This window comes from Ovis canadensis, chromosome 3 (assembly GCF_042477335.2).
Source record: "Ovis canadensis isolate MfBH-ARS-UI-01 breed Bighorn chromosome 3, ARS-UI_OviCan_v2, whole genome shotgun sequence".
NCBI lineage: Eukaryota > Metazoa > Chordata > Mammalia > Artiodactyla > Bovidae > Ovis > Ovis canadensis.
In genome coordinates, this window is record NC_091247.1 from 204,868,041 (window position 1) to 204,894,030 (window position 25,990).

A 25,990-nucleotide genomic window follows, 5' to 3' on the forward strand; every position below is an offset into this window, starting at 1 on the left:
AGTCATAAAAGACAAAAAAAAAAAAAGAACTCATCCATTTTATTGAACAGTAAATAGAAATGATAACAAAAAGCAGTGTGAGGTCCTTGTCTGATTCCTAGATCAAAAATAAAGTAGTTATAAAGGACATGATTGGGAAAATTAGGGAAACTTTAAATATGAACTATGTATATTAAATATATATGTTAAAATGGGCTTCCCTGGTGCCTTAGCTGATAAAGAATCTGCCTGCAATGCAGGAGACCTGGGTTCAATCCCTGGGTTGGGAAGATCCCCTGGAGAAGGGAACGGCTACCCATTCTAGTATTCTCATCTAGAGAATTTCATAGACTGTATGTCCATGGGGTCACAGAGTTGGACACAACTGAACAACTTTCACTACTCACCATATATGTTAAATAATGGTATTGTATTAGAGTTAGATTTCTTTTTTAAATTGGAGTATAATTGCTTTAAAGTGTCTCATTAGTTTCTGCTGTTCAAAGAAGTGAATCAGCAATATGTATACATAAATATCCCCTCCCTCTTGGACCTCCCTCCCATCCCCATCCCATCCATCTGGGTCATCACAGAGCACCAAGTGAGATCTCTATTTCTTCCCTACAAATAGGTTCATTTATACCATCTTAGTTAAATTTCTTTGGTGTGATAATGATATGGTTATTTGGAGACTGTTTTGTACATAGGAGATATATGTTGAAGTATTTAGAGTGAAGTGTCTTACGAGTAGCTCACTTTCAAAATGGTTGGATGGCATCACTGACTCGATGGACAGGAGTTTGAGCAAACTTCGAGAGATAGTGAAGGACAGGAAAGCCTGGTGTGCTACAGTTCATGAGACCAAAAAGATTCAGACATGACTTAGCAATTGAACAACTTTCAAACTGTTCAGAAAAAAACATTGAGTGATGGAGCTAAAGCAAATATGGGGAAATGTTAACAAGTGGTAAATCTAGGTGAAACATATAAAAGTTCATGGTACTACTTTTCTGTAGCTTGAAACTTTTGAAAATATTTTGAGAAAGATAAAACCAAATGAAATTATCCTTTGAATTTTTTATTTCATATGCCCATCTCATCAATATTGAAATACAGGTTTAACATATACATACTTACTCTTTAAAGATTCAAAATATGAAATGTTGAACAAATGTTACAAATTATAATCAAAATTTACAACAAAGTATTTTATGAATAAGACAAAGGAATTAAAAATTATGTTAAATGTCCTGTATAAATACAAAACAAGAATAAAGGCAATCGGCAGTATTAATATGCAGACTGGGTTTTCTCTATCTTAATTTCTCTGCTCCCCTCCTGCTTAAAATCATGAAAGGATTCATTACAAATTGGAAGTACAGAATTTTTAGAAAATCATTGGATGATGAGTTGTATGATTCTCTTTACAGGTACAGCTTACTCTTCAGCAATCTGTAAGCCATTGAAAGTGTAACTCCATAGCCAATGAAAAAAGCCAAAGCGCGATTTGGCTGGGGAAGGGGTGTCAAATACGCAATCGTGTGGTAGATTCGTGCTCCGACAAAGAGTCTGAAGTGCAGGATGGCTGTAGAGAGGTCTGGACCACTCAAGGAATACAGAAGGCCAATGCCAAGAAATGGCACGATGTTTTCAAGGTCATTCAAGTGGGCTCTGTGGGAAAAAAGATGACTTGTAAAACCCTAATTTCAAAATCAGCAGAAATACATCCACTTTTCCCTCTCTTCTGAAACTAAATAGAAGTGTTAATGGATCTTAAACATGGAGAGTAAGATTCATTTTATTTCTCTCAAATTCCCTTTAGAATGGCTCATTATTTTGTTTATTTTCAGTGTATCTCAATATATAAGAAAGAAGACTTTTTGCACTTCCAAGAATATCAAAAGTGCATCGACATAATAAAACTCCCATCATTTTTATACATATAAAATATTTTTTCTTCTGAGGTCTGTACAATAGCAATTCAAGATTCCTCTTATAAAAATTCTTCTTCCCAAAAGCAGAAAATCCTCTGGGTTAGTATCTTTCTTAAGACTCCCCTCCTCACTTGTGCTACGATGCAAAATGGTCACTGATACCACCCTTGCCCATTCACTCAAGCCACTAGGTTACCAGAAATCAATTTACCAATCTTAATATCAAGAATTTCATTTTCTCCACATACTGATTACAGAATATATAACTAGCCTTTCAAACATGGGAAGAATATCAGCCAACCTATCCTAAAATTGCAAAAGGAATTAGTAGTGATGGGCAAAATATACACAAACATGATAGACAATAATAAAGGGAAAGTCATGCATTTAGATCTGAATTTCATACCACAGCTAGAAGAAAACAGAAAGCATGGCTTAGACACAACTTTTTCTCTGATTCATGGCACCTCTGGCTAGGATTGTGAACACAAGACACGTCAATTACTGACGAAAATTTTTTTTTAATAATATAAAATGTGTATTTATAAAAAATTATATTTTTATAAATATATTTATAAAGTGCTTAATTCTCAAATCTGGTAACCCTGTTCTAGTTTCCACAGTTAAAAACTGCTTAAGAAAAACTGCTAGACTATAAATTGAGATTTTGAGAGAACTTGTAAGCTATTGATACATGTTTCAAATGAAAGATAGAGACCTGGGTTCAATCCCTGGGTTGGGAAGATCCCCTGGAGAAGGGAAAGGCTACCCACTCCAGCATTCTGGCCTGGAGAATTCCATAGATTGTGCAGTCCATGGAGTCACAAAGAGTCAATCTGACTGAGCGAATTTCACTTTCACTTTTTTCTTTTAGTCAAAAAAAAGTGTAATTACTAAATAATCTTTGCTCTAAGATCACCATTATCACCTCCTTTCCTTTCTCCTGTTTTCTGTAGATTATCTCTAAATTCTCCTGACAAACAGAATAACAACATAGAGGCATGCAGAAGGTAACAGTAACTTAGATATGTAATAATTCTGAAAGATTTAAATAAACAACCACATGTTCCTAAGTAAAGCCAAGACAGAAAGGGTATGAGTGTTCTTATTCCCTCTGTCTCATGGAACAACCCAAAGGTTACTGAAAGCGAGGTGGGCAAGAAAGGGCAGAAACACTATTTTCTACTAAAGATGAGCTCACGTCACCAGTTACATCAAGGGTATTTGTTTGGATCCTTTGAATTCTCCTGCTGGACCACAGATATTTCTTCACCTCCCATCTAGGCCATGTTACTCTTCTCCTTTACCACATTCTAAGAGGACAGACATTTTTAAAGTTGAGAAAGAGCCTATAATGATAGGACCATGTAGAAATATGTTTGCGCTCAGTTGCTCAGTTGTGTCCAACTCTTTGTGATCCCATGGACTGCAGCCTGTCCATGGATCTTCTGTCCATGGGATTCTCCAGCCAAGAATACTGGAGTGGGTTGCCATTTCCTCCTCCAAGGGATCTTCCTGACCCAGGGATCGAACCTGTGTCTCTTATGTCTCCTGCACTGGCAGGCAGATTCTTTACCACTGCACTACCTGGGAAGCCCCAAGTCTATATTAAGCAATTGACAAATAGAATACAGTGTAAAAACAGAGAAGAAAGTCAAGGAAAATTAGGGGTAAAGAGCTCCAGCGGTAGGGGTTTGGGGGAAGAAATTCAAGGGCAGGCATTCCTTGGAACTTACTGGCCTCTCCATTTTTTTCTGGCCTCCCTCTATCTCTTTCATTCAGTGCTTCTTCCTTGTCCTCAACCCTCAAAATGTTCTAGTAAGGCCAGTTTTCAACGGAGCCTCACACTGTTAATTTATGCCATCTTACATGCTCTTCTTTTTTTATTTTTATTTTTTAACTTTTTATTTTATATCTGAGTATAGCCGATTTACAATGTTGTAATAGTTTCAGGTGGACAGCAAAGGGACTCAGCCATACATATACGTGTATTCATTCTCCCCCAAACTCCCCTCCCATCCAGGCTGCCACATAATATTGAGCAGAGTTCCCTGTGCTCTACAGCAGATCCTTGCTGGTTATCCTTTCTAAATATAACAGTGCGTATACTCTTCCTTTTAGACCCCACTGCAGACACACCCTCTCCCAGTGAGCATCTGCTGTAGTTCAGCCTCACCTTTCCACTGTAACCCTTTCTCTACTCAAACAACAGAAAGCATCCTAAAGGGGAAGTTTCCTTCATTTCTGTGTCATTCCTAGATGGCTACCAAAATCTAGTAGCAGATGGACATCCATCTTTAAGAGCACTTTCTGGTGCTGCTGCTGCTAAGTCGCTTCAGTCTTGTCCGACTCTGTGCGACCCCATAGATGGCAGCCCACCAGGCTCCCCCGTCTCTGGGATTCTCCAGGCAAGAACACTGGAGTGGGTTGCCATTTCCTTCTCCAATGCATGAAAGGGAAAAGTGAAAGTGAAAGTGAATTCGTGTCCAACTCTTAGTGACCCCATGGACTGCAGCCTACCAGGCTCCTCTGTCCATGGGATTTTCCAGGCAAAAGTACTGGAGTAGGGCACTTTCTACCAGGGTCTATTACTTCCTCTCCATCATCCCATGTTCCCATGTCCTTTCCCTTTTGGGCAGATGCCCCTTGGTGCAAGCTTGTTCTGGACTGACCTTAACTCCAGCCCTGCTCTGTGCTCAAGATGCTTCAATCAGATCAGAACCACTCGGATCTCAGCATCGCCCTGACCTAAACCAGAGTTGCTATACGTCACTGAGAACTGTCAGGGGGTGGCCAACCACAAAAGGAGCTTCACACCAGACCAGCTGACTCCTTTCTCTTACCCAAAGCTCTTTATGCTCACCATGTAGCAGTGTGTTCAAGTTCCTGCAAAGAAATTTTTCCAAACTGCCATGTTCTCTCCTCTCCTTTTTTCCTTCCAAATCCTAACATTCTTCAACTTCTTCCCTTATGAAATATTCCCAAAACCCTAGGAAGTTATACTTGTATCCTACTACTGAACATCTAGTGAGAGATAGCTTTATATTATTCTTTAAGTACTACATGCACGCTAGTCTGCTTTTCAGTGGGAAAGTTATACACCCCTCAAGGGCAGGAAGTCAGTCTTCAAGCCATTTTACAGCATTCCAATAAAAGGAGTGACAGTCAGACACACAGTAATCTCTCAATAAATGCTTCATTCATGCATTGCGGCCAGAAAGGAATCATCTAGCTTTAAATTTAATCCCATCCTCCACTTCCTTGAAGAATTCCCAGTGAGTGTCAACTGGACCCCACTGAAGAGTCTCAATAAAGAGGTAGTTTCTATTGAGAGACAGAAGTAGGGGCTGAGAAGGGAGAGTGGAAGGCATCTAAAATCCCACATAAAATTTCGTTGAAGGTAGCTTATTCTAAATATCTAAGTATTAAAACCTTTTTTTTTCTCTTTTAACTGTTTCACCTTATTTCTTCAGCTGTCCTGGTTACCTTACAACTTTATCTTGTTGTAAGGAATGTACATGGGATTTCCCCAGTAGCTCAGTGGTAAAGAATTCGAATGTCAACGCAGGAGATGCAAAAGACGTGGGTTTGATCCCTGGGTCAGGAAGATCCCAGGAGCAGAAAATGGCAACCCACTCCAGTATTCTTGCCTGGAAAAACTCATGGACAGAGGACTCTGATAGGCTGCAGACCATGGGGTTGCAAAGAGTTGGACATGACTGAGCAACTAAGTGTGTGCATGTATGTGCGCGTGTGTGCACACACACAGGGAATGTATATAGTCTTGCATTCTTTCTAGAACAATGTGGGATAGGATTAAATAAATGCATAATGTAAAATGCTTTATAATCATCATTGATTTCCATATGCCCAGAGTATAAATAACTTACTTTAGGCTACTTATCTTGACATTTCAACACATACTACTTTATATTTTTAATTAAAGTTTCTATATGTGTAGTGTATATTTTCTCAATATTGTATGCCTAAGAGCGTAACTTTCACATCTTTTGTAGCCAAATTCAGTCCCTGTCACCAAAATATGCTCATAAAAACAACTTGATAATTACAAGTAGAAATAATGAAAAAGAAAAATTCTAGGTTAAAAATGGAGAGGGGAGATTGTGGGAACTTTTATTCTGAAAAGTATCTCCAAAAGTGATTTAGTAAATCACTTTGTTAACAGAACTGATCTGATCTCAAAAAATACACCTGGAACCTAGAAGCTTCTCTTTCCCGGAGATTCTTTCTTGCCACATTGAAAAGCCAGTGTCTGATCACCAGGGGGCGCTGTACACACAGTCCCTGCACCTCCTCAAGGACACACTCCTTTCACAACTAAAGGCAATTGTTCTCACTAAATTTTATTTGTTGTTCACAATCTGATGAGAAGATCAGCTTAGATAATGGCTTTCTCCTTTAGAAATACCATCCCATGGGTAAGGAGAGACAGAAGTAGGGGCTGAGAAGGGAGAGTGGAAGGCATCTAAAATCCCCAAATAAAATCTCTTTGGCTAAGCTTTCATGGGCATACCGTGGTCCATGGAGCCACAGTCAGACACAACTTAGCTACTGTACAACCTGAACAACAACAACATGAGTGTAAAGAGAGAAGTTCAGGAGTCCCCTACGTCACCATCTTGACTGACCTCCCCACTGAAAAATTTTTTCTATTGAGATTCTATTGCCAATCCACTTTTCTAACATGTGAAACACTGAAGTTATGTACCATCTTCATTTAGTATTTTCTAATGCATATCTACACTGTGGTATAATTCTAGATACATTTCACAGGATAAGCAAAATTATATAAAATTAAAGAAGCAGTAAGGAGTTTTCACAGTCATACTTAAACATTTAGATATTTAGTTTTCTGATGAATAGTTAAGATAGGAAACACCATGAATATATTTGACTACACTTCTAAAATGTGGTGAGTGTAAATAGATAATGAAATGGAGACTGAAAAAAAAATTTACTTCTCTAATTCAGGTATCAGCAGCAGCATCTAATCCCTTTAGAATCAAGATCATAGTTGCCTTATCACTTTTGATTTTCTGGAAAGTCTGAAGCCCCTCCAAAGATTTCTACAGATTCTCTTATGGTATATAGTCTCAAGATTAACTTAGTCTTTAATCCTGCATTTGTGCACATCTTCATATTCTTCGTTTTGATATAAACTTGGCTCTTTCTTCAACTTACTCAATAAATCAGTTAGAAAATGTGGATTAAGATTTGTTGTTGTTGTTGTTTAGTCATTAAGTCATTTGCATGCATTAAAAGCTAAGCTGTTATCAACTTAAAATAGACTATTATTAATATAAAACAAGATGTTTTACATAAGACTCAGGGTAACCACCAAGTAAAAACTCATAGTAGATATACAAAAGATAAAAGGAAAGCAATCAAAGCTTACCCTTAGAGAAAAATCACCAAATCACAATGAAAGAGAAAGGAACAAAGGAATTCCAAAACAACTAAGAAAAAAATTAACAAAATGGCAATAAGTACAAGAAGTGAAGTGAAAGTGTTAGTCACTCAGTCACGTCTGACTCTTTGTGACCCCCACGGACTGTAGCCTGCCAGGCCCCTCTGTCCATGGAATTCTGCAGGCAAGAACACTGGAGTGGGTAGCCATTCTCTTCTCCAGGGGATCTTCCCAACTTAGGGATCAAACTCAGGACCCCTGCACTGCATGCAGATTCTTTACCGTCTGGGCCACCAGGGAAGCATCAGAAATTACTTTAAATCAAAATGGGCTAACTTCTCCAATCAAACAAGAATGAGTGAACAGATAAAAATAAGACCTAACAACATGCTGCCTACGAAGACTTAAGGTCATACATAGACACAAGGTGAAGGTGTAGAAAAAGATATTCCATGCAAATGGAAGCCAAAAGAAAGCTGAAAAAGCTATACTTATATCAAAACAAACTGTAACAAGGGACAAAAAAGTTCATTATATAATGATAAAGGGGATCAAGGCATCAAGAGGACATAACATTGGTAAATATATATGCACCCAACATAGGAAACTTTCATATATAAAGCAAACAGTAACAGATCTGAAGGAGAAATAACGATACCATAATTATAGAGGACTTCAAGATCTCATTTTCAACAATGGATAGAGCATCTAGAAAGACCACTTAGCTCAGATGGACCTAAAAGACATTTACAGAACTTTACATCCAACAGCAACAGAATATACATTCTTCCCAGGCACAAATGGAACATTCTCCAAGACAGATCATATCTTAAGCCAAAAAGCAAGTCTTAATAAATTTAAGAAGTGCAAAATCAAGCATTTATTCCAACCACAACAATATGAAACTAGAAATCAATTATGAAAAGAAAATTGGAAAATTCATAAACAGGTCAAAGAAAAAACTCAAGAGAAATCAATAATATCTTGAGACAGATAAAGATAGAAACAGAACATACCAAACTCATGGGGACTCAGCAAAGGCAATCTAAGAAGGAAGTTTATAGTGATAAACGCCCACATTTAAGAAAAAAAATCTCAAATGAACAACCTAACCTGATGTATCAAGAGAGTAAAAAAAAAGAAGCAAACTAAGCCCAAAATTAGTAAAGGAAAGAAATAACAAAGATCAGAATAGACATAAATGAAATAGAAACTAAAAATACAATAGAAAAAAATCAATGAAACTAAGAGCTGATTTTTTGGAATGATAAAAGAGACTGACTTTACTGCTGTTGCTGTTTAGTCACTGACTTATACCTGACTCTTTGAGTCCCCATGGACTGTAGCCCACCAGGCTCCTCTGTCCATGGGATCTCCGAGGGAAGAATACTGGAGTGGATTGCCATTTCCTTCTCCAGGGTATCTTCCTGACCCAGGGATTGAACGCGTCTCCTGCTTGGCAAATGGATTCTTTTCCACTGAGTCACCTGGGGAAGACGAACTTTAAAATAGCACCAAAAAGAATAAAATGCTTAGGAATAAACTTAACCAGAGAGGAAAGATCTATATACTGAAAACCATAAGATACTGATGAAAGAAATGAAGAAATACAAATAAATGGAAAGATATTCTCTCCTCATGGACTGGAAAAATTAATGTTAACACTGTTAAAATGTCCACACAACCCAGAGTAATGTACTCCCTCTCAAAATCCCAATGGCATTTTTTGAGAATTTTTTTTTAAAGTCCCCAAATTTGTGTGAAACCACAAATGACCCTGAATATCCAAGGGATCTTGAGCAATAAAAACAAAGCTGGAGACTTCATACTTCCTGATTTCAAACTACATTACAAAGCTATAGAAATCAAGTCAGTATTTTTTTGGCATAAAAGCAGACTCACAGATCAATGGAACAGAATAGAGAACCCAGAAATAAACTCATGCATGTATACTCAATTTTTTACACAGAAGCCAAGAATACACAGTAGGAAAGGGCAGCCTCTGCAGTAAATTGTGTCAGGAAAACTAGATTTCCACATGCAAAAGAAACTGAACCCTATCTTATACCGTACACAAAAATCAACTCAAAATGAATTAAAGACTTGAATATAAGACCTGAAACCATAAAATTTCTAGAGGGAATATAAAGGTTGTAAGCTCTTTGACACTAGTCTTGGCAATGATATCTTTGGATTTGACACCAAAAGCAAAAAAAAAAAAAAAAAGCAAAAATAAACAAGTGGGACTACATCATATCAAAAAGTTCCTGCCCAGCATAAGAAGCCATCAACAAAATTGAAAGGCAAGTTATGGAGTGGGAAAAAATTTTGCAAACCCCATATCTGATAAGCAGTTAATATTAAAAATATATAAGGCTCTCACAATTTCATAGCCCCAAATTAATAGATAAACAAATAAAATAATCCAATTGAAAAAGGGAGACCCAAGTAGCCATTTTTCTAAAGAAGACATCTAAATGGACAAGAGGTAATGAAAAGGTACTCACCATCACCAATCAGCTGGGTAAATGCAAATCAAAACTAAAATGAGTTATTACATTACATCTATTAGGATGGCCACTGTGGAAAAGACAAGAGGTAGCAAATACTTGCCAGAATATGGAGAAAAGAGAACTCTTTACATTGCTGCCAGGAATATAAACCAGTACAGCCACTATGGAGAACAGTTTGGAAGGTCCTCCATGGTGGTTCAGATGTTAAAAGAATCTGCCTGCAATGTGGGAGCCTTGCATTCCACCCCTGGGTTGGGAAGATACCTGGAGGAGAGCATGGCAGCCCACTCCAGTATTCTTGACTAGAGAATCCCCATGGACAGAGGTGCCTCGTGGGCTACAGTCCATGGCATCACAAAGAGTTGGACACAACTGAGCAACTAAGCACAGCAGAGCATAGCACAGAACTTACCTACCATTATTCCAAAAAGATTAAACTATTATTCAGTCTTTAAAATAAAAAAAAGGAAGTCTTGTCATTTGAATGAACCTGGAGGACATTATGGTGAATGAAATAACTAAGACAGAGAAAGACAAACATTGTAAGGTATCATTTATAAATGGAATCTACCGAAAGGAAAAAAAGCTGAACTCATAAGAACAGAAAGTAGTCATTGCCAGGGGATAGGGGTTGGGGGAAGTCTGAAGAGGTTGATAAAATAGTACTAACTGTCAGTTATAAGATGAACAAGGTCTGAGATCTAAAGGATAACACACTGACTACAGCAGATAACACTGTATTGTGTAACTGTGTAACTGAAAGCTGGGGCTTCCCGGGCGGCACTGTGGTAAAGAAACGGCCTGCCAATGCAGGAGCTGCGAGCGATGGGAATGTAATACCTGGGTCGGGAAGATCCCATGGAGTAGGAAATGGCAACCCCAGTATTCTTGACTGGAAAATTCCATGGACAGAGGAGGCTGGCGCGTTAAGAGTCCAGGGGCCACAAAAGAGTCAGATATTACTGAGCAGCTGAACACATGGCACATGTAACTGAAAGTCGCTATGAGAGTAGAATTTAAATGTTCCCACCAAAGAAGAGGGGAGGAGAGATGAAATCTGAGAGGTGATGGATGTGTTAATTAATGAAATTCATTAATTAATGTCAACTAATTCAATGGAAGGACTCCTTAGAAACATATATGTGTATTAAATGACATTGTACGCTGCAAATTGTACACTTACAATTTTGTCAATTAAGCTTCAGTAAAGATGAAAGAAAAAGTTTGTAATTTACATCACTTTATGACAAGGATTAAGAAATATACCTTCAGAACTAGAATTGAATGTGCTTTTAAAATAAGTTTATTAATGGTATCATTAGGAAGCTGGGTAGACGGTATCTTGGCCTATTGCTTTTCATTGTTTACTGAATTCTCTGTACATTAAATATAATATCTACAAAGGAGGGAGAGAGAGAGAAGATAGGTAGAGATTTCTCAAGTTCATACTTTTCATTTTATGCCAAAAATACCTAGTTCTTCAACCTTTTACCCAAGCTGACAGTCTCACCTCTGGAGAAAGAAGACAAAAACCGCAAGAATCTACCATCCTCATTTCACCTCTTACCTGTCATTACTTTTGATAAATCCCTACACAGAACAAAGTCATTAACCCTAACAAAGTGCACAGAAAAGCTAACTTGGAAATACACGCAATCACAGTGATAGTTGGAGACTTCTAGATGGCTAATTTTCTATAATTATACAGAGTAGGTAGAATGATTGACTTTTCTTTTTCTTCAGACCCCAACATCCTCACTTGACTCTGAGACCAACATCCTATGATCAAGTGAGTCATTTCAGGAGACACTGGTTTACCTTCGAACACGTTCCACCCTGTCATCTGTCCGAAGATACTTCTTGGCGTTTTCTCCTTTGCCAAAGCCTGCGCAGTCTTCTGGATTAGCGAAAACCTATTCCAAATACCGAGGAAAAAAAAAAATTTAAATACCAAATAACATGGGGGCGGGTACTCTACCTGATATTCATATTTTATCAGAAGAAATACAGGCATCCAAGTTGGTCACTTTGTCATCATGAAAAAAAAAAATTGGGGAGCTATAGATCAAACCTAGGGGTAGGAGAAAGAATGTGGATTCTCAGGTAGCTTAGTGATAAAGAATCTGCCTGCCAACATAAGAGAAACAGAAAATGCAGGTTTGATCCCTGGGTCCAGAAGATCCCCTGGAGTAGGAAATGGCAACCCACTCCAGAATTCTTGCCTGGGAAATCCCATGGACAGAGGAGCCTGGAGGGCTACAGCCCATAAGGCAGCAAAGAGTTGGACACAACTGAGCACATACACACAGGAGAAAGCATCTCTTCTTAAAACCTGAATTTTTAATAACAGTGTAAAAAGATTTTTAAAGAGAAGCATAAATAAGAACTTTATAAACCAATATATAAAAACAGTGAAAAGGCAGCAAAATCAGAAAAAAGCATAATTCTGAGTCCTCATTAAAATAATAAAAAGTTATTATTATGGTGAACTGGCATTTTTTAACAGTAATGTTGATGCACTTCTCCTGAAGAATATTATTTCCAACTGATTGGCTCATACGAAAGTCATAAGTTTATTTGCCAAAGATACCAGAGGAACAGGCATGCAGCATGAAAGAGTGGGGGCAGGAAAAGTGCTTTGTACTTTGTTAGGATATGTGTTAACTAAAACTTTAACTAAAACTTTAGGTTGAACAATCCAGTGAAATATAAGAAGTTGAACTGTATTCCTATAAACACTAAGCACATGTTCCAGGGCATATTTTCACATAGTCCTTCCTGTCATTATTATGCTCTTTGAAATGATTTCCCCATTCCCTGAAACTTGAAGCATGTATTTAAAAATACTTATGTTCCACTATTTAATGATTTATAATAGAGAAAAACATGAACTATAAAATTAGCCTTAATTTAAGTGGAGAAACTTCATAAATATGATAGTATTTTTCTTAATACGACATGAGCATTTATTTCAGATAAAGATGTTGAGGAGAACTGATCAGCTCCTGAGGGCAGATCTGTCTGTCTGGTTCTGAAATAAATGTATGGCACATACTGGATGTTCAATAAAGAATAAGCAAATAATGTATTACAACGCAAAGTGCTTGAAATAGGAGTTTAAGCCAATCTGAATTTGAATCTCAGCCTCAGCCTTGGTTGGTGTGTAATCTTGGGAAAGCTACTGAACCACTCTGATTTTGATTTCCTCATCCATAAAACGGGAAGAGTAATGCTCATCTCACAGGATAATGCTAATAATTATGTAAAATGTTTCCATGACCTGACACACAAACAGAGTGTCACAGTGCCTAGCATAGATCACTGGCACTTCACAAATTTGAATTCCCTTCCCCTTTTCTTCTAAGCCCCTTGGGCTTCCCTCGTGGTTTCGACGGTAAAGTGTCTGCCTGCAATGAGACCTGGGTTCGATCCCAGAGTTGGAAAGATCCCCTGGAGAAGGAAATAGCAACCCACTCCAGTACTTTTGCCTGGAAAATCCCATGGACAGAGGAGCCTGGTAGGCTACAGTCCATGGGGTCGCAGAGAGTCGGACACGACTGCGCAACTTCACTTTCATTTTCTTCTAAGACAAGCAACATTTCTGCTATCCTTGATGCCACAGTATTTCTAGAAGATAGTGAGGATCTGGTGGTTGCTTGTTTAGTCTCTCAGCTGTGTCTGACTCTTTTATAACCCCATGTACCATGTCCACCAGGCTCCTCTGTCCATGGGATTTCCCAGGCAAGAATACTGGAGTGGGTTGCCATTTCCTGCTCCACGGGATCTTCCTGACTCAGGGATCAAATCCCTCATTTCTTGCGTCTCCTGCACTGGCAGGTGGATTCTTTACCATTGAGTTAAGACCTGGTAGTAGCAGCCACTTTATAGCCAGAGGCTCAAACACCTTGCCCTGTTAGAGGTTTACCCATGTGGATATGTGCCCCATTAAAATGCAAATATCATTGGGAAGGAATGATACCTCAAGATAGTAATAAGAAAATACCTTAGGGAGGCCTATGACTTCTAAATAAAAGTAAGGCTCTGGAGGACAGAAACTGGGACCGGGACCAAGAGAGAGAAATATTTACAGAAAGAAGCTGGTGAACAGGCCCAGGAGTCACATCAGTAAAAATCATCTAACTGTGTAGCTTTGCTTTTCCCTTGTCACTGTTGTCACAAAACCAACTTGCTTACAGGTTGCCTGCTCAGTCACTCAGTCATGTCCGACTTTTTTGCAATCCCATGGACTGGAGCCTGCCAGGTTCTTCTGTCCATGGGATTCTGTAGGCTAGAATACTGGAGTGGGTTGCTATTTTCTCCTCCAGTGATCTTCCCAGACCAGGGACTGAATCCATGTCTCTTGCATCTCCTGCACTGCAGGCGGATTCTTTTCTACTGAGCCATCAAGAAGCCCTTCCTCTGTATATGGGTTATGTGTTTCAAAACTTTCTACCACTTTCTCCAAGCCTCCATTTGAAAAAAAAAATTGTTATAATGCTGGGTAGAAATACTATTCACTTAAGAAATCATAACCACGCAAAATTCAAATGCCTTGCCCCAATAATAGAGACTCTATTGATAACAATAAGAACTTAATTCTGTGCCCTAAGGTATATCCCTGATCTGTAATAGAGCTGAAAACATCAATTCACTGTCTAGAAAGTGACTATTTTCTAAGCTCTAGTTAGCAAAATCAACTTCAAAATCGCAAAGTTTCCTTGAAGAATCTGATACTTCAGAAATCTCATATGCTAACTGAACAATAAAAATAAACAAACAAAAAACCATTTAACTACCTATTCTGTAAATATATCAGAACCACCTGAACCAAATGACTGCATATTCATTTACAGTATAAAACAATATGCCATTGGGTTTCACAAAAAAAAAAAATTAGAAAATTGCTTTCCAGAATCCCAACTGTTAAAATACTGCCTCCCATGTCTTACCTTTCTTGTCAGTCTATAGAAGGCAGTTGCAATGCTCATAAACATCATTTTTGAAAGCACAATCGTCGTGTAAGAGGCAAAGGCCATGAATACTTCATTCTCCATTAGCTGCGAAAGGTTGACCATTTTTTTTGACTTTGGTCTGGAATGTTAAAAAAGATTTTAGATAAAATAGGAAAAAACAGACATAAATACCCCCCAATAACTTGACGGTCACTTGGTGTCCTTATTCTACAGTATGAACCATATTGTTCTTGAAGATATTTTGGGTTATTTGAAGAAGAAATAACCATTTGGATTTTTTTTAATGACTAGTATCATGTTTTTTTCTTGTTCTTTTTTCTATTTTAATCATTTATTTAAGTTACTCTTTTTATGTAAGTCAAGAAATACATGTAATAGTCTTTGCTCTTATCCATGGTTTTCTTTTTTTTTTTAATTTGTTATTAGAGTATAGCTGCTTTACAACATTGTATTAATTTCTGCTGCTCCTGCTGCTAAGGCACTTCAGTTGTGTCCGACTCTGTGCAACCCCATAGACAGCAGCCCACCAGGCTCCCCCGTCCCTGGGATTCTCCAGGCGAGAACACTGGAGTGGGTTGCCATTGCCTTCTCTGGTATTAATTTCTAGTGTACAGCAAAGTGAATCAGCTATACCTATTCATATAGCCACTCTTTTTTGGATTTCCTTCCCACTTAGGTCACAACTAAGCACTAAATAGAGTTCCCTGTGCTATAGAGTAGGCTCTCATTCATTAGTTGTCTATTTTATACATCGTATCAATAGTGTATATATGTCAATCCTAATCTCCCAATTCATCTCACCCCCATCCCTGGTTTTTTCTGGTTCTATATATCATTAAGCTTGAACATACCAAACAAGCACTGTGTGAAAATGAAAATATAGGGGTTATCATAAGCAAATATACATAGGTAAACTTCGCTAAAGCTGGAATAAAATCATATTTTGCATCAAGATGAGCCACAAATTGGACACAAACCAGAATCCATGAATCTCTTTCAAAACATCAAACTATGTACATAGTAGTACCGTTAATGTTTGAGTAGAAATGCCTAAGTCCTAATACACGCCCTTCTTGATAAATCCAGTTCACAACCTTTTGTCATTTCAGTGGTAATCAAGATCTCAGACTCCAGGATTTGAATTCCAGTCACATCATTTGGTTATTGTCTTTGATTGAGAGATTTAGCCTCTGTGAAACTGGATTTCTTCGTTGGTAAGATAGGAATAGTTGTTGTTCAGTTACTAAGCCGTGTCCAACTCTGCAACCCCATGGACTACAGCATGCCAGGCTTCCCAGTCCTTCACCATCCCTGGGAGTTCGCTCAAACTCAGGTATATTGCATCGGTGATGCTATCCAACCATCTCATCCTCTGTTGCCCCCATTTTCCTCCTGCCCTCAGTCTTTCTCAGCATCAGGGTCTTTTCCAATGAGTCGGCATCTCCCAACTTAGTGGGTTATTGTCAGGATTTAAGTGAGATAGCATGACCTAGCACAGTGCCAGGTCCATGAAAACCCTCAATAAAGCTTATTATCTCCTTATCATGATCATCACTATCACCATGACCAGTGTCCTCATTCACACCAACACAAGTGAAGAGGGTGAAACAGGATAATGGAAACATAAAATAAAAGGCTTGCAAACGTGGGGGGAGAAATAGGCATTTATGATACTTTCGTAGAAGGGATGCAGGGAGGAGGATTAGCTTTACAAAACGCTTCAGGTCACTTCTCATTCTATATTTACGCCCATCAAAAAGCTGTCAAGAGTAAATGGAATGTAACTCCTTGAATCTAGAGTTGGAAGAGTAACTGGAGAAGTGCTGAGGAGGAGGAAGAAGAGGGACACAAATGATACTCAAATCCGCGTAGGTAAGAATTTAGGAAAAAGCTGAAAGTCCGCCCTATCCGACATTCTTTTTAACCTTCTCTGTTCTATCATCAGCCCCACTACCTACACCTTCTCTTTCTTCCACATAAACACACATCTTTTATCATGAGTGTATGTGTGCATGCATGCTAAGTCGCTTCAGTCATGTCCAATTCTCTGCAATCCTATGGACTATAACCCGCCAGGCTCCACTGTTCATGGGATTCTCCAGGCAAGAATACTGGAGTGGGACGTTGTGCCCTTCTCCAGGGGATCTTCCCGACCCAGGGATCAAACCTGCATCTCTTACGTCTCCTGCGTTGGCAGTTGGGTTCTTTGCTACGAGTGCCACCTGAGAAGCCCATCTTTTCTCATACCCAAGCGTAAACACCATTTTACTGGCTTAGCATGGAGTGTTGTCTCTTGTAGACATATCTGTTCCTGCCTTCAAAACTCAACCCGTGCATGCAACCTATTTAGAGCGATTATTCTGATCATTTTATCCATCTACCAATAATCTATAAACCTATATATCTTCCCAGACTCTGCTACTGGTCATCCAGATGTCTGTATGTTACTGTTGAATGTGACATGTCTATATATATATAGTACATATATATTTAATTTTATAAGACTTGGCTATATTACACCATGTACTTTATGTGCATTACCTTACATAATTTCTATAAGACTGTAATCCTCATGAGTATATCTATTCGACAGATGAAAAAAATGGAAATTAGAGATAATGAGCAGCCACACTGGGAGAGGAACCCAAGTCTCTGATCTCACATCTCATATACCAACTACACTGCACTGTCTGCTTCAAGAGACTGCAAAATGCTTAATTCTGATTCAACGAACATTGGGTGAAGCCTACCCTGCACCTAGCCTACACCTACACCAGTGCCAGCACCCATTTTACCAGTTACCTTCCTTCTTCTTCCAATTATGCTCCAAGGTAAGTATTAGTCACATTTTGGAAATAAAAACCCAAAGCTTCCTAAGCAATCTCTGTTTTGAAAGGTAGGCTAAAAAAAAAGCCTCCTTGGGTTCAGGCAAATAGAAATGCACAGTTAACCCTTAAACAACACAGATCTGAACCATGTGGATCTACTTATATTTGGATTTTTTTTGATACTAAATACCAGAGTGGTACACAATCAGTAGTCGGTTGAATCTGGAGATGCAGAGCCACGGATATAAAGGAACTGTGTATATGGAGGAGGTGACTGTAAGTTACATGTGGATTCTCACCTACCCAGAGGATAGGTCCCCAACCCCCATGATATTCAAGGATCAGCTGCATTTAGCTTAAACACTCTCACACACACACAGTAGCAAATTAATCCACCTCCACAGGTCAGTAGTCTTAAAAGCAAGTATGATAGATTCTGCCAGCTAAAGACTGTCACTTGCCATCTGATTCTATGAGAATCTTTATCATGCCCTGAAAGGAGTTCAGAGTTTATCAGAAAGAAGTCACCCTGTGTTCTAGGAAAACTGGCTTTCAGATAGTTAGACATTTTCCGGGAGAAACTTTTATGAGCCAGATTTCTTGCATCTTCTTATACCTAGAAAAGCACTAAAATCATTAATGGAGATACCTATTCCTCATAACCAGCAGCAACCTTCTACCAAGATCTGGGTTTGACTGCACATACCCCCTTTACCAAAATCATTTATATACTGACTTCCCCATCTACCTCTTTAGAGAAGTTCCTCAGCTTTTAGAGAAGCTAGCTGAGGGGCTGTCTCCTGGGCTACAGTCCTCAGTAAGCCTCAACAAAAACTGAACTCATAGCTCTCACATTATGTTTTTTTCAGTCCACACTTCTCAGTGCAAGATAATATTATACTTCTAGTAACATTTTTTAAGATTTTTTTTTTTTTTGATGTGGATTTCCCCCCCAACTGTTGCTGGGCCAAGAACCAGCTGTTAAAACACTGGTTCTGTTTTATGGAGCTTTTTTTTTTTTGGCCACCAAGGCATATGAGATCTTAGTGCCCCACCCTCAACAGGGGTCAAACCCACACCTGCCTACATGGGAAAGTCTCAACTTCTAGACTGCCAGGAAGCCTCCACCCCTTGCTTTTTGCAACATTTAATGTATCTACTATTGTTCTAGGATGGGGGTGGGGAGAAGTCACCAATAAACTGCATTCTTCTTCACAGTGCTGCTACTGCTAAATCACTTCAGTCTTGTCCGACCCTGTGTGACCTCATAGACGGCAGCCCACCAGGCTCCCCCATCCCTGGGATTCTCCAGGCAAGAACACTGGAGTGGGTTGCCATTTGCTTCTCCAATGCATGAAAGTGAAAAGTGAAAGTGAAGTCGCTTAGTCATGTCCGACTCTCAGTGACCCCATGGACTGCAGCCTTCCAGGCTCCTCTGTCCATGGGATTTTCCAGGTAAGAGTACTAAAGTGGGGTGCCACTGCCCTCTCCGACTTCACAGTGCACTTGGAGTAATTAGCTTAATAAGGAATCCCTAAATTCTATGCCTCTGGACAGACACAGCAGGGAGGTTAATTAAAAAAAACAACAACAACAACTTAAGAAAAGTTTATCAAGTAGGAGGTGCTACTATCCAACCCTAGTTTTAAAAGTCAATAGGTTTCTGTAGGTCTTCACCAATGTTCTCAGAATGAAATGCATTTAGCAGTGAAAGCAAAGTTGAGAAGATGGTTTTCTCTCAGTAAACATGGGTATTGAAAGAGTAGAGAAAAGATGGAAGACTTTCAGACTGTTGCTGGGGAAAGAACACAAAATCTTGAGCAGTTGAGGACAAAGGTCAACGGCAGGATTTTTTTTTTTTTCTCTCTAAATGTGAACAATGCACAAAGTATACTTCACGGAGAGAATTTCTCAATCACCAAGAATGAGGCTTAGCTCCTCCAGTCTGTGGTTTTGGGAGATGGCCAATACTGAGCTCCTGACACCGCACTCTGTGGGTCCATAAATGGCCTCTCAGGATGGATGTGGTCCACTCCCAGCACATCTGAGGGTGGGGTAAGCAGAGCTAAAGGTAAGACATTAAGAAACAGGAGTCGTTTATAGCATGAAATTAGGTGATGCTAATCTGGACTTTTTTTTTTCAAGATTTATTTGTTGATAAGCTGCCTTGAACTTGCATCATGCCATTGCACTGCACTCCAAAAAGAAGTTACTAGAAGCTTTGTTCAGGAAAGGCCATCAAGAGAGAGGAGAGCGGTAGAGCAGTAATAATAATTCAGAGGTTAAAGTGCTCAGTGATTTGAGTAGTCAAGGAATGCAGTAGAAATTATCTAAGAAAAGTAAGCAGAGCAAAACATGAACCTTGGTGATGAGTTACAGAAATTATTCCAGTGATGAATTCTGTTTGGACAGTGTGTTGTCCCTTTCATTGTCCAACACTGGTTGGCATAATAAAGAATATATCTACCTCTCTCTCCGGAGAGGGGGACTCAGTCACCTAATGTGGAGGGGGTGCCTTTACAAAGGACAAAGACAGACTCCAAAACCAGACGTAGTGGGTCCAGTTCCGCCATGTACTAGCTGTGATTAACAAATCTTCCCTGCAACATGAGGCTAATAAAACCTCCTACCTCACAAAACTCTTGGGAGCATTAAGTGAATAAAGCATAAAGTGGGGAGTCTGGGAAAAAGTGGAGGCATGCCTATGAGTGGCTGGGTCCCTTCGCTGTTTGCCTGGAACTATCACAGCATTGTTAAATGGCTATGCCCCAGTACAAAATAAAAAGTTTGAAATAAAAAAAATAAAAAGAAAAAAGAAAGGCAGTGGGATCTGGTAAGTGCTAGGTAAGTATTTGGTGAATAAATAAGCTCTTACCTTGGCACTGTTCTAGGCACTGAGGATACAATTTCAGAGATTTCAAAGGCCATAGCATTATCTTTCTTGAGAACTTGGAGAAATTCAAGTAGTCAGAGCAAATAATATTTGTCTCTACCCTCAACATATAATGAAACTGAGACCCAGAGAGGTAGAATTAGTCATCTGACCCAAATTTACAGTGGAGGGCCCAAGACTGGAACCCAGTTTTCTCTAATATTGAACCGGTAGGCTATCCCCCATCAAGGAGAATTCTGGACTACCCTGGTCTTCTGGGAAATTCTGTCAAATCCCCTTCCTGTCTTATCCCCCTCCCCCTCCCCCCAGAATCCCACCCCCACTCCCTTATTGTCTATCACAGTTTAGTGACAGATACTACTAACTGAGAAACAGTCCTCTTCTCTTTATAGGCTCTTGGCCAAAAAGAGCAAAGTTCTCTTATTTATGGCGGCCTTTCTCCATCAATATTGCGCAACACATAGAAAATGTGAGCACACATTCCCATGGCCATGACTCTGCAATTTCAGACCTTCTTAAAGCAACAGAACGCTGCCTGTGAGATAAAGAGAAAAGACAAGTCAGTGGTCTCCTCGCTGTTTGTGAGTTCTAGAATTTACTGAAAAGACTGACTGCAGACAGGGCCCCCTATGCTTCAGGGCCCAGGTGTTCGGGGTGGGACGGGGGGAATGCTGCTGGGTTGTGCGGGGAGGGGGACTATGCTGAGGAAACTATGCTGACCTCCTTTTCTAGTCTCAGCATTTAAGAAACTCCACTCTCAAACAAACCCTCAGAAAAACCACCCTTGCCACAGAAAGTAATATTCAAATTTGGACCGATTTGCTATTTTTCAAGATGGCCAAAGATGGTCAACATACACAGGCCTCTTACTTTGGAAACCTCAGAAGACAGCAAAACTCAATACCAGCCTAATTCCCAGAGAACATAAAAGGTGTGTCTTCTTTGGTATTCACAGCAGGCTAGGGCTCTCAGAACACTGGGCTGGCCTGGTTTAAAGCCTGTTAGCTAGGGGCCTGGACAAGTTGCCAAAGGCTATTCAATAATGTTTGATGACAGCCCACTTGGCACTTTCTTAGACAGTAAACAGCAGAGGGAAAAGGAGAAAATAAAAAGTGGTGTCAGGACTACCCAAAGGGCTTGTGACTATTTCAAAGAACGCTGCAGCAGGGAGATAGAATCTGCAGGCGCCCTGGCCCCCCACCACCCAAGTCCAGCAATGGCAGTCACAGATGAGGCCTTAACTGCCAGAGAAGGGCTCCTCTCTCCTTTACTCCTTCCATACAGCTTCCACCTCCAGACTGGGCTCCCCCCACCCACCACCACAGTCAAGAACCTTCCCAAGGGGTTTGATCCTTAGCTTTCCAATCAACTGACTCCGCTACTGCTGCTGCTGCTGCTAAGTTGCTTCAGTCGTGTCCGATTCTGCGGTATCTAATTCATCAAATAGGATCTGATTCAGGTCATGCTGCACTTTGTTCATTATTACCATTATTTTTACCTTGCTGATGTTTCTCTGGCCTGTCACAGTGAACCAAGAAAAGCAAGTTCTATCTTTCAGGCGATGCAAAGGGCAGTTTGTCCTGGATCTCAGAAGTTCTGCAAGATTTTACCCCCTTAGGATGAACAGAAGTTTCTTAAACTGCAGTCATTCCTCGATTGCTGTTACATGAGCTCACGTTTTACTCCTCCAAAGCTCAACGGGGGCCCTTTCCAAGTGGATGCTCCCTTGGCTTGAGAATTTTAAGTGGGTAAATCATAACTTAAACACAAAAAGAATTATTCTCTCAAGTTTTATTCCTGGAGTTTGACAGTTTATCTACGGGGTTGGGTGGGAGGGTAAAGGAAGGAAACTCCCTTTTAAAAGTAATGGATTGAAAAGCAAACTTTTAGCAGTTACTCTGTGCAAACAAGTTTCAGGTCGGCAGAGATACCCCAAGCCTGCACCTGCCACCCCGGCCCCCTTCCCGCCGCCACCCTCTCTCTTCTTACCCTCTGCTTACACACTACTCGCGAGCAGGTGGTGTGAATCCAGCAGGAGAAAGCACACGAGCCGGTCCCAGAAGCGGGTCGCGCGGGAGCTGTGGGACTTTCAATGCGCGGGGCAGGCAGGACACAGAGGCCACGCCCCCTCTGGTTAATTTCCTCCGCTTTTGGCTCCGGGTCGCTGAAAGCACACGGGCAGACCTCGCCAAACCCCTCCCCTAACTCGCCTGATTTTTCTCTCCCGGAGTAACCTCCGCCCACCAGTTGCGCTTTCTGAACTCTTTCTTTTCCGCGCGGGCTGAAGCTCTCAACCCCAAAGGCCACTTGCCCGCTGCAGCGGCTGGGGACCTTTCAAGTTTATGTAGTTGCAAACAATTTTTAAAGGTCTCAGTGTTGAAACCACTGAACGCTTTAGAGAAGGTTTAAATCTAGGGGGCGGGGCAAGGAAGGGACCTGATTAGAGGTCGCTGATACTTCTGTCGAACTTTGCTTTCCCTGCTTCGAAAGGCTGGCACTGACAACAATGTAACCTTTGGCGTAGATTACCTAAAAGTCTTCCAAATCAGTGATCCTGGACAATTTGCTTCCCCACTCTGAACAGAAAGGGTTGAGAGGAAGAAATTAAAATGGGTCAATTCTTATACAATTAGCTTAGTATAGCTTTTGTAAGGATTTAAGGGGAGTGTTTAAGAAAGGTGTAGTTATTCCAATACCAGTATCTAGGCTGCAAGGAGATCAAATCAGTCAATCCTAAAGCATATCACAGTCCTGAATATTCATTGGAAGGACTGATGCTAAAGCTGAAGCTGTAATACTTTGGCCACCTGATGTGAAGAGCCCACTCATTGGAAAAGACCCTGATGCTGGGAAAGATTGAGGGCAAGAGTAGAAGGGGACAACATACGGTGAGATGGCTGGATGTCATCACCGACTCAAAGGACATGAGTTTGAGCTAACTCCAGGAGAGAGTGGAGGACAGAAGAGCCTGTTGTGCTGCAGTCCATGGGGTTGCAGAGTCTGACACAACTTAGCGAGTGAATGACAACATCTCAAGCCTCCTTGTCCCACAACAGTATTTATGGATGTAACTTCAGTCAACTGCAAATTGGCACTTGCCATTGGCACTTATCATCTCTCTCTATAAGAATTAAATATGTGCTACTGCAGCTGCTGATTTTCAACACCTGCCGAGAAGAATTCAAAGTGGAGCAGAAATGAGGCACTCTGGCTGGATGTGGGGACAGGTCGAGGCAGGGCAGGAAGAACTGGCAGAACAAGTCTTCAGATATGTATTTTCAGGAGGTGATTTTATGAGCCCAATTCTTGTATCTTTTCATATCTAGAAAAACACGAAAATCCTTCATGATGACATCTGCTCCTTATGACTAAGAACATTTCTGCAAAAAAAAAAAAAAATGTGATTGATTGCATGTACTCCCGCTTCACCAAATCACGTGTATATTGACCTTTCCCCCTGCTTCTTTACAACAGTTTCTTAGAACTATCTGAAGTGCTGTTTTCCCAGGCTGCAGTCCTCATTTTTCCCTGGATAAAATATAACTCATAACTCTCACATTCTGCATTTTTTTTTAAAATTCAACACTTCCGTGGCTTTATTGAAACACGTTTAAGGATTTATGTTTTCCATCTATGTTATTTCTCATGTGCTCTTACCTCTTGCACATCTACCACCTGCTGTCCCATGGTCGGAGGAGCCTGGTAGGCAGCAGTCCATGGGGTCGAGAAGAGTTGGACACAACTGAGTGACTTCACTTTCACTTTCCACTTTCATGCATTAGAGAAGGAAATGGCAACGCACTCCAGTGTTCTTGCCTGGAGAATCCCAGGGATGGGGGAGCCTGGTGGGCTGCCGTCTATGGGGTCGCACAGAGTCGGACACGACTGAAGCGACTTAGCAGCAGCAGCAGCAGCAGTATATAGCATACTTCTTTTTTCTGACCTCATTTTACCTCCTTTTGGCTTTAAAAGGTGCCTCCAGGACTAGCTGTCTAAGATTTGATGGACAAATCCATATTCTATCAAAAAAGAAAGTAAGATTTCCCAGTTTGCTCTAGGAAGCAGAAATTAATCACAGGCCCTGGAACACTTTCTACAGCACTATATCAGTAGAAGAATTAGAAAGTCTAGCATCAGCGGGCATTAGTGCTTCACTTTCATTGTCTGAGTCTTTTGAAAACTACATATATTTATTCTATCTCAGTCAAATACACTGGAACTTGGCTGTGACACTCATTGGAATAAGAATTTGAGATAATTCTGAATTCTTGGCAAGGGATTTTAATACTACAAGTATTTAGAAGACTCCTTTCATTTATTATGAGGTAAAATGGCTTTAATCTTATGGGTAATATTACAGAAAAAGGTACAGAGAGCTATTATTTAAATAATTCGATATGCAGAATTCCAGTTGAGTGGTTCTAACAAGTTTTTGAAATGATCACCAGACTCATCTGGTGCTCTAATTATAAAATGAATTCAAACTATTAATCAATCAGTGAATAAGTACTGAGTTCCTGCATCAATAAACCATGTACAATTATTGCCTATCTGTTATATATATGACATTGTCTACAATAATCAGCTATTGACTATAAAGAATTAATTTAATAGATAGTTATGAAGTGAATACAGGGCATTTGGTTTGATGCTAAGATTTGGAACTAAGATATTTGTATTAGTTGCTCAGTCATGGCTGACTCTTTGCGAGCCCATGGACCATAGCCTGCCAGATTCCTTTGTCCATGGAATTCTCCAGGCAAGAATACTGGAGTGGGTAGCCATTCTCTTCTCCAGGTCATCTTCCTGACCCAAGCATCAAACTTGGATCTCCTGCATTACGGGAAGATTCTTTACCATCTGAGCTACCAGGGAAGGCCCATGAAACTAAAATAAATGACATCAAACAATTGTGCTCCAGGAGTTTGCAACTGAGTAAAAACATTAGCCAAAAGTAAGAAGCTGCTACTAAACCAAAGGAAGAGGAATTTCAATTTAAAAATGAGAATGATAATTGGGGTATGATGTAGGGTGGTAATAGCTTCCCTTGTGGCTCAGCTGATAAAGAATCCACCTACAATGCAGGAGACCTGGGTTTGATCCCTGGGTTGGGAAGATCCCCTGGAGAAGGAAAAGACTACCCACTCCACTATTCTGGCCTGGAGAATTCCTTGGACTGTATAGTTTATGGTGTCGCAAAGAGTCGGACACGGCTGAAAGACTTTCACTCACTTACTCACTAGGGTAGTAATAGGAAAAAGGTTATGAAAGAATTTACACTTCTACTCATCTCTGTTGCATGCCCTTAGATGAGTGAGGAAGAGAAAGAGTTATTTTTCAGCTTGTTTTAGTTTAGGTAAAGGGGAGGGTTCAAACTCTGAACCCTTCTGCTCACCACCATTTTAAGCCTATAATGAGATCTTTCAGGGAAACTCAATCCAA

General features: G+C 40.1%; 1 protein-coding gene across 2 annotated transcripts; it reads right to left on the minus strand.

The window, feature by feature from the left end:
• Positions 1-1,041: 1,041 nt before the first annotated feature.
• Positions 1,042-23,928, minus strand: MGST1 (microsomal glutathione S-transferase 1). 2 transcript variants are annotated; one of them, XM_069581266.1, is made up of 4 exons: positions 22,538-23,928; positions 14,804-14,945; positions 11,673-11,767; positions 1,042-1,650 (listed from the first exon to the last, which is right to left on the minus strand). In XM_069581266.1, the coding sequence occupies exons 2-4, from the start codon at positions 14,927-14,929 to the stop codon at positions 1,404-1,406; spliced, it is 468 nt and encodes a 155-aa protein (XP_069437367.1). In that variant the 5' UTR covers positions 14,930-14,945; positions 22,538-23,928; the 3' UTR covers positions 1,042-1,403. The 2 variants fall into 2 exon arrangements, with proteins under 2 accessions (XP_069437367.1, XP_069437368.1); XM_069581267.1 differs by having other exon boundaries at positions 22,549-23,028.
• Positions 23,929-25,990: the final 2,062 nt, after the last annotated feature.

What these genes read in the sequence shown, in the direction of transcription:
- MGST1 (XM_069581266.1), bottom strand. Translation starts at nt 14,929, where the DNA reads ATGGTCAACCTTTCGCAGCTAATGGAGAATGAAGTATTCATGGCCTTT. An exon ending in TCTATAGACTGACAAGAAAG is followed by an intron (nt 11,768 to 14,803) that starts GTAAGACATGGG and finishes TATTTGGAATAG; the next exon opens with GTTTTCGCTAATCCAGAAGA. An exon ending in AGGGTGGAACGTGTTCGAAG is followed by an intron (nt 1,651 to 11,672) that starts GTAAACCAGTGT and finishes TTTTTCCCACAG; the next exon opens with AGCCCACTTGAATGACCTTG.